The sequence below is a fragment of the Tupaia chinensis genome, unplaced genomic scaffold, assembly GCF_000334495.1.
Source record: "Tupaia chinensis unplaced genomic scaffold, TupChi_1.0 Scaffold144066_1, whole genome shotgun sequence".
In the NCBI taxonomy this organism is placed as follows: Eukaryota; Metazoa; Chordata; class Mammalia; order Scandentia; family Tupaiidae; genus Tupaia; species Tupaia belangeri.
Genome location: NW_006203919.1, coordinates 6,998 through 16,296, shown reverse-complemented (window position 1 = coordinate 16,296; position 9,299 = coordinate 6,998). Strand labels below are relative to the sequence as shown.

The following is a 9,299-nucleotide window of genomic DNA, read 5'->3' as shown; positions in this document are numbered from 1 at the left end:
CTTCGTAATAGGAAAGATGGGGGACGGCCACGAGGCCCACCGTCTGCAGTCTGCAAGGATGCAAGCGACTGCTACCGCTAGCTGTTACCACGGAACCATCCAATAGCCCGTCTCAGGGAGACTGGGGCTCGAGTGCCACAGTGTCCACTCACAGCTCCGACGTGGCAGGTATGCACCTACACCTCACAGCACCCTCAGTGCTGAGGCTAGGCCGCAGCTCCCCAGCGTGGGGAGGTCAGCCTGTTCATGCTTACCAAGGGTAGGCTGTGCCCAGGACTAAGGGCTGGGTGCAGGCCACGGCCTAGTGCACTTCCTACACCATTGCTAACGTCTTCACCAGTCCTAAGACGGAGGAGGAGACAGGGCCAGGTAAGTTAGTGCCCTGTAAGTTAGTGCCCTGCGGGTGTTGGTGAGAACCAGATTCAAGCCCCAGCCAGTCTAACTCGGGAGCCTCGAGCTTCACCATTCCTCTTAATAGGTATGACAGCCTGGGAGCTCATGAATTCATCAGGAGGAACGAAGAAACAGATAAAAAGAAAACTCCATACGTAAGAGATAAAGAACAATTCCTTTTTTTTTTTTTTAAGAATTATTTTATTTTACTTTATTTATTTTAATTTGACTAGAGGGGAGACGCGGGTGAGAAAGCAAGCAGCCAGGTCTGGGACTTGAACCACAGTCAGCCATGTAGGGGCCCAGCACCCATCACCGACCCCCCCCCTGCCGGTCCCCATCTTGGGGCCAGCAGATGGCATAATGGTTATGTCACTGGACTCCCACATAGTCAACTGTGGTTCAAATCCCGGACCTGGCGGCTTAAAACACACTGGACATTGCACGTGTGTGCCCAGAATCCAGGGGGGAGAGTGGGAGAGAAGGGATTGCAGTGTGGGACCCCTGGGGGGTCATTTCTCACTTTCTGTCTCTCCAGCAAGCGTACATGCCCTCTGGCAAAAATCTCTCTTAAAAAAAATTTTAAAAAAAGAATGATCTTCCACAACAGTTATAGTGTCATGAGGCCACACACAACCAATTCCCAAGGTCGTAATGTGAATCACAAGGGCTGCCAGCATTCAGAAGACAAGACACTAGGACACTAGGAACCATGAAGACAGGCTTGCCAGAAGGGGAACACTCAAGAGGTGACTCGGAAGAAGGGTTTTCCTTGAGCTCTTCAAGCGTAAGACGGTTGCTGGTCAGTACACAGTACTCACTGGTGCAGAAAGCAAGGCCCATAGCCCGTGTGACCTCCCGACGCTAGTTAATGACAGCGTGCACTGTGGGTCTGGGGGGGCAATCCCTGTTCTAAGCTCTTTACCCATCTTAACTCACCTGATCCTTGGAACAACCCTCGGGACAGGTACTATGATCTGGCCCCCTTCAATAACGAGGAGATGGACAGGGCTCAGCCGCCTGCCCTGGCCTCCCCAGCCAGCAAGGGGCAGGGCTGTGATGAGAACCCGGCATCTGGGCCCAGAGCCTTGCTGGGTTTGGGTAAGCATCAGACACTAAGAATGTCACCTCTGAAGGAAAGCCTACCAGCCTGACCCACCCCGACCTAGGAGGAACATCACAAGCCAGAAGGAAGGAAGAAGCCGCGGAGCCCTGGCACAACCAGCCAGACCTCTCCCCATCCCCAGCCCGGGGGGGACACAGAACACTACTCAGGCCTCTAGGAACCCCGCTTGGAGAGGGGACAGAACTGGGAGGACCTATTTCACCAGCAGTTTGGAAGCTCTGTCACGGCCAGCATGTATGTGAAACGTGCTCAGACAGGAGCCGTGAGAGCAGCTTCAGTTCAGGCTCCAGAGCTTTCACTCTTCCTCCCCTGTCTAAGACCACAGAGCCCTCTGGACCTGGCCCCGAAGTCCCCTCTGGTACACAGCTTCCTGTGAGCAGACCTTGCACTCCGTCTCAGAGCCCTGCCAAGGCTCCACTCTGCCTTTGCTTGTGCAGGCACCTTTCCGCACCTGGAGAATGCTCATCTCAAGACTTGCCAGAGTTCCCAAGACCACCAACATTACAGTGACTCATCTGCTTCCCTGGCGTTTACCAACGCTGGTCGTGTGCAAAACGCTACGCCAGGTACCATGGTTGACAGACGAGCAAAAAGGCCTGGCTGCAGGGAGCTTGCAATCTAGTAATGGAAGGACCAGTTTGGAATAGACTGAGAATGACCAAGTGTGGCTGTGTGCTGAGGAAGGTCGGAGAAAGATGGCAACTGGCCAACAGAATCAGGAAAGCCTCATGGAGGAGGTGGCATAACACACAAGCCTAGAACAATAGGCAGGATTTCAATAAGTAGTGAGCACGTGGCAGAGGGCATTCAAGAAGGGAGTGGCAAATATACCCAAAGGGCAGGGCACGGATGGCATGGGTTACAAGCACTGTGCAAGGGAGGACTAGCCGCAGTGATTAAGGCACTGGATCCCACATGGCTGTCTCCATAGTTCGAGTCCCAGACATGGCAGGAAGACACTCCAGGCACATCTGTGTGCCCAAAACCCCAAGGACAGAATGGAGAAGGGCCTGCCATGTAACCATGCCCCTGAAGGGTGATTTTTCACTTTCTTGCTCTCTCTTCTCTGTCAATCTGGTGAGCCCTATGGCAAAAACCTGAAATGATAATAAAAATATATAAATAAAAATAAGCACCATGCAAGAGGAAAGCCAAGAAATGATTGGACAAGCCACCAAGGAAAAGTCCAAGGACAACACACCGGTGAGGGGGTTTGCAGCCTCGCAGGGCACAAGCAGAGTTACACTCTTACCTTTTCTGAATGAGTCCAGGCTGAACATTTCTGGCCAGGAGGGAAAGCTGGAATCCTAAGGAGGAGGGACCCAGAGGCATCAGTTAATATTGCTGGACCACGATAGCACAGAGAGCACCGTCCGGAAGAGCAAAGCGGAGCCCTTGGCTAATGAGCCCCAGAGCTGCCCCGCAGGCTGATGGCTGGGCCCGTCCTCTCCACAGTAATTTGCTTTTTCTAACGGAGTGCTTTCGGTAATCTGTCCTACAGTGCCAAGTTAAACTACGGGGATGCATTTCCTCCTAAGAGATAAGTAGTTGTACCTCGTCCCAATGCCTACAGGTTTCCCTGGGACTTCCAGGAAGAAACCAAATTCTACACGGACCCCTTCTCTCACGCGGCACTGGGAAATAGAACTGATGGCTGCCTTAAGGGCAAACTAGCTTGCGGGCTTTCAAAAACCTAGCCAAGCACCCAGGAATGGGATTTGACTGACAGACAGTATCAAAGTGGCAATGTACAGTGATTTAGAATTTAAAGCTTTCATAGTAAACTCTCTGAGAAATAGCAGACTTTGGAGCCAGCAGGTTGCATGGTGGCTAAGGCGCTGGACACTCCCACATGGCCGACATGGTTCAAGTCCTGGACCTGGTGGTTTGCTTTCCGCTTTCTCTCTCTTTCTGTGTCTCTCTCTCCCATCAAATTAAAATAAATGAATGAGTAAATAAAATTAAATGATAAAAAAAAAGAAAGAAATAGCAGACATTAAATTAAAGCACAATGCCCAGCAAGTGGTATGGAGGTTAAGGCGCAGGATCACACATGGCTGGCTGAGCAGTTCAAGTCCCAGACCCAGTCACCTGAAAATCATGCCAGGCTCACGTGCATGTGTACCCAAAATCTCAAGGAGATTGGAGAAGGGACTGTGGTGTGGCCAGCCTTTCTGGGGACAATTTCACTTTCTCTCTCTCCGTTTCTCTTGGTGAGCACACATGCCCTATAGCAAAACACTTTAAAAAAAAATTAAAGCACAACTATTGGCCCAAATTTCTGGTGCCTTATGCTTATCATTTAACAGGAATATATCAAGAGATGACCAAGAAAGACCAAAAGTAACACCTCTGATTTCACAATTTTGTTTTAAAAATGACTCAAACTCACACTCATGCCAAGTTTTCTTTCTTTTTTTAAGAGATTTTTTGCTATAGGGTGTGTGCACTTGCTAGAAAGACAGAGAGACAGAAAGTGAGAAATCACCGCCCCAGGGGGATGGCCCCACTGCAATCCCTTCTCCTCCATTCTCTCTCAGGATCTTGAGCACGCACTCACACGCGCCTGGTGTGAGTTTAAGCCACCGAGTCTGGGACTCGTACCACGGTCGACTATGTTGAAATCCAGTAATGTAACCATTACGCCACCTGTTGGTCCCACTTACAAAGTTTTTAATGATGTAGTGGTCCTGGGTCAGGTGCAACAGCCACAAGTGGCCTTCATATAAAGACACCTATGCAGTGTTTTAACAAATCAGGATAACATCCCGTATCACTAGGAGTCTAGTGGGGCCTATGCTCCTGTTCCTGCCTGCTGGCCCCTCTCATTCTCACACTGTGGGAGGTGGAGAGTGGAGGGCTGACCTGGGACGGAATACCTCAGGTCCATAGCAGGTCTGCCCTGATGGCCTCCTCTCCCCCAGAGAGGTCGGCAATTTTGACAGCTCAGGGAGAAAACTTCAGTATCAACAATAATACAACTTAAGAAGTTGCATTCTATATTCTACTACTTCTACTCAAATTAAAAGCAAAAGGATCTAATTTAGGATCCTAGTTTTGTTTTTTTTTTATTTTTTAATCATTTATTTAACTTTATTTATTCATTCATTCATTTTTTATTTGACCAGAGAGACACAGAGAGAGAGAGAGAGACAGAGAGAGAGAGAGAAGGGGAGAAAGCAAGCCACCAGGTCCAGGACTTGAACCGTGGTCAGCCATGTGGGAACATCCAGCACCCTAACCACCACGCCACCCACTGGTCCCTGGGATTCTAGTTTTAAGGAAAATCTGAATATTATAAGATATAAACCATTTTCAGTGATGAATATGTAAGAAATACTTTCTTGCTTGGGAACCAGCAGGTGGCGTGGTAGTTACGATGCTGGACACTCCAACACAGCTGACCATGGTTTAAGTCCTGGATCTGGTGGCTTGTTCTCTCCTCGCTTTCTCTCTCTCTATGTATCTCTCTGGTCAAATTAAAATAAATGAATGAATAAACAGAATTTTTTAAAAAGTTTAAAAAAAAAAAAGAAATATTTTTGTGCTAAACTTTTGTAAGTTAATCTACTTATAAATAGGTTCTCCATTTCGCTTTTTAAAATTCCTTGAGGGCTAGTTCTGTGTCCCAGTGGTAATAGCTGCTCTAGAGAAGCCAGATCCTCCTGGATGACCATGGTTCACATCCCTGGCCTGGTCAACCCGAAACATACCAGGCATGCATGCAAGTGCCCTCTTAAATCCAACCAGCTAGGGGGCTGGCAGGTGGTGTAGTGGTTGAGACGTTGGATTCCCACATGGCCGACCACAGTTCAAGTTCCAAACCTGGCAGCTTGCTTTCTCACTCTCCCTTTCTCTCTGTCTGACTCTCTCTGGTCAAGATTGAAGAATAATGATAATAAATAAAATTAAAAAAAGAAAAAAACTTTTAAAAAAATCCAACCAGCTAAATAACAGAGGAAGAATAGTGTGACCAAACTAGTGGGACAGTGCTCATGTCTCTTTCTCGCTCTCGTGTACATGAACATACATTTCATAAATAAAAAAGAAAAACGAGGGGTGGTTAAGGGCTCTGGACTCCCACATAGATGACTGCGGTTCAAGTCCTGGACCTGGTGGCTTGCTTTCTCACCTTTCCTCTCTCTCTCACTCTGTCCCTCTCTGATCAAATTAAAATAAATAAATAAAGTGAAATAAAATAACTCTTTAAAAAAAGAAAAAGAAGAAAGTTCAGAAAGCTGGCCTAGTGGTACTTGGGTGTAGTCCCAGGCCCTGGGGAGGCTGAAACAGGAGGTGGAGGAGCTTCCAGTCAGCCTGGGTGATAGAGTAAGACCCTGTCTCTGTAAAACAGAAAGCGCTGATCCTCTCCGTAGCAGTCAAGGCTGACATATTGCTATCTTTTCTGGCACTCATCTGGAAAAATGTAGTATGAGATTCAAGACAGGATCTTTCAGAAATACTTTACAGAGCTCTGGAATACTTCATAGAGATCCGAAAGAAAGCTGCCTACTCTGTAATGCAGTAATGTTAAAAACCTTTGCAGTTGGGTGGGAACCAGCAGTTAGCATAATGGCTATGTCACTGGACTCCCACGTAGTCGACCGCGGTTCATGTCCCGGACCCGGTGGCTTAAAACTCACGCCGGGCGCGTGTGCGTGTGTGCCCAAGATCCCGAGAGGAGAATGGAGGAGAAGGGATTACGGGGTGACCATCCCCCCTGGGGGTGATTTCTCGCTTTCTGTCTCTATGTCTCTCTCTGTTTGGCGAGCGCACGCGCCCTACAGTGAAAATCTCTCCAAAAAAAAAAAAGAAAAAAGAAAAAGAAAAAGAAAAACCTTTGCAGTTGGGTCAGCAGGCGGCATCATGGTTAAGGTACTGGATTCCCACAGGGCAGACCATGGTTCAATTCCTAGACCTGGTGACTTGAAAATCACACTGGGTGTATGTGCATGCATGCCCAAAAGCAGGAGAATGGAGGAAAAAGGACTGTGGCACAGCCATATCCCTTGGGGGGGGGGGGGATTTAACACTTTCCCACTCACTGTCACTGTCTCTCTCTCTCTCTGGCAAAAACACGTGCCCTATGGCAAAAACCTTCAAAAAAGCAAACAAAAAAACTTTGTGGTTCACTGTCTATTAAAAAAATTAGAGATAAGTAACATCCTGTCGTGTCATGATTTCTTGCATAAGCAAAGACGATTTAACTCCAGTGATATATAAGGTGATTCCGGGACAGAGATTCCATAATGACTAATTGCAATGAAACCCCTAATTCCGAGGCAGTCACAACAGGATTGAATACATGCCTCCTGCTTTACAGTGTGGCCGGGCATGAGAACTACCACTGTTCTGTGTGCACGACTGGATCGACTCACCTTACAAATGCAGTGACAGTCTCAGATTGTGAAGGCTTTTGAACTGGAGCTGAGTCCTCTCCTTGCTATTCCTCATCACGAGGCTGGGCCTCCTCCTGGGAAGTACAATGCTGGGTCACTAGAGTGGTGGCCCCCACAGGGAAACCAAGTTGTTCCAATCATCGAAATTCACTAGTAACTCTAACAACAAGGACAAGATTTGTTAGTGGCATGAAACACACACACCGGACACAATGGCCTCGGTTCAGGACCTGCCATGACCCAACCTAACCCATCAAACTGAGCTGTCTCACAACGGCACCGGAAAGATACCAGGAAGGAGATGGCAAAGTAAAGAAGGGCTTGAAGCCCGAAAAGTATTTTCTCCAAGTCCAGAGCGAAGCCTGCTTCAGTTTTATCTGAGTAACTAGGATACTCATACATCTACTAGGTGTAAAAGAAAGATGAAAAAACCTATAATGTTCTTCCAGATTGAGATGACAATAATTTGACGCTGAGTACCACTTGCACACTTTACAAAGCACTTCTATAGCATCTTTTTCCCATTTATTCCATGCAGCTGAAGTGGGAATTATCTTTCTCAGAGAAGAAAAATGAAACACAGAAAGTTATATAAGGTACTTCAAAATGTCTGCAGAAAAATGGAATTAAAATACAAGTTTATTCTGGTGCAAAAAATATTTTAAAGAATTACTTGTATAGGGACTAGCAGTTAGCATAATGGCTATGTCACTGGACTCCCACATAGTCAACCGCGGTTAGAGTCCTGGACCTGGCAGCTTAAACTCACACCGGGCACGTGTGCATGCGTGCCCAAGATCTCGAGAGAATGGAGGAGAAGGGATTGCGGCGTGGCCATCCCCCTGGGTTGTGATTTCTTGCTTTCTGCCTCTCTGTCTCTCTCTGTCTTTCTGGCGAGTGCACACACCCTATAGCAAAAAAAAAAAAAAAAAGAAAAAAAGATTTGTATTTAACTTTATTTATTTTAATTTGACCAGAGAGAGAGAGAGAGAGCATGAGAGCAAAAGAGAGAGAGAGAGGGGGAAAGTGAGAAAGCAAGCCATCAGGTCCAGGATTTGAACGATGGTCGGCCCTGTGGGAGTCCACCGCCCTTAACTATCACGGCACCTGCCGGCCCCCCAAAATTGTTTTTTTTAAATCCATGCAGGTTTTCATAATCCACCTTTCCCACCAACTTTTTGAAGACCTTATCTACACTTAGTACAACTTGTCTAGAATCCCAAAAGCTGCTTCGGGGTTTAGTGAAAATCTGCATTTAAGTATTCGGAATCCAAACTCTCCCATACGTATACTACACTGCTTTCCTTATTTCCAGGACGGCATGCTGTTGCCCAGATGCACCACGGTTCATTCCTCAAAGTAACATCTTTATGCTGACCTCTGTAAAGGGGGAAAGGAACAAGGAGGGCCATCCGCTGACAAAACATTGGGCCAGGGCTAGGGAAACTACAGCACTTGGAGAACAGCTATCTTTAGGGGATAAAGGGACGAGCTTCACAAATAGAAAATGCACCAAAGGATGGAGTTCTTGTCTTTAAACAGCGACACAAGAAAAGGGCACCATAATAAATCTCAAATACCATATGTATGTGTCATATCGATCTCTCTCAGGAAAAGTCCTCCCTCCTTCAAACTCCAAGACTCCAAAATTTCAGGGTAAACTACGAGACAACAGTCAAGATCCGAGATGTCAGTGAGGGGTCACTGCCTTCCAAGAATCTGCACGGGAGCCCATCGTTCCGCTCTGGCCAGTAGGCTGCAAGCAAGAACAGCTTGAGAGCCCGCATCTGGCCCCGGCGGTCTACGGCTCCGGTGCATGGCAAGCCCCACGGGTTGAGGCTGGAAAGTGGGACAGCTTCTGCCTTGCAAAATCGCAACTAAGGTGCCCAGGGTTGCCCTAGGAGGACGACCAACACGGCATGCTGACGCCATACTCCTGGCCTGGGGCTTCTGAGGACCCCTGGGACTCCAGTTCACTGCAAACAAAGGACCCAACATGCATTAGGTCTTCCCCTGCGAAACGGGGCAAGTCACCACCAGCAAACAAAGAACACCTCACCCCTTGGCCTCCCCCAGTGACAAGGTCGGTGCAAAACGGGGCAAACCAGGGAGGCCACAAAGCACCAGGCCTCCCTCTGGAAGAACGGTCCGGGCGGCAGGGGGAGGAGGGGCAGACAAAGGTCTCGGGGCACTCCGGTGTTTCCTCCAGGCCCTGCCTCGGGTAAACGGAGCATCCCCTGAGGCGAAGGCGTCGTTGCGCCAATGAAGCGGCCTCTCCCGCGGCCTCCGCGGAGCCCGTGGCTGCGAGGCCCGCCCCGGCGGACCGGTCTGGCCCCCCCCCCCGCCCCGGCTCCATGGCCACGGCAGGGCCGCGGACTGGCGGC

At 48.5% G+C, this 9,299-nt stretch overlaps 1 protein-coding gene across 1 annotated transcript in view; it reads right to left on the bottom strand.

Moving 5' to 3' along the window:
- DHX30 (DExH-box helicase 30) overlaps positions 1–9,157 on the bottom strand; it is a gene marked incomplete in the record, with an annotated part of 37,186 nt that extends 28,029 nt beyond the window's left edge. The window contains 3 exon segments of the mRNA XM_027767245.1: positions 2,772–2,826; positions 6,895–6,989; positions 8,975–9,157. Of these exon segments, the coding sequence (XP_027623046.1) occupies positions 2,772–2,799 (28 nt within the window).
- Between the last annotated feature and the right edge of the window lie 142 nt (positions 9,158–9,299).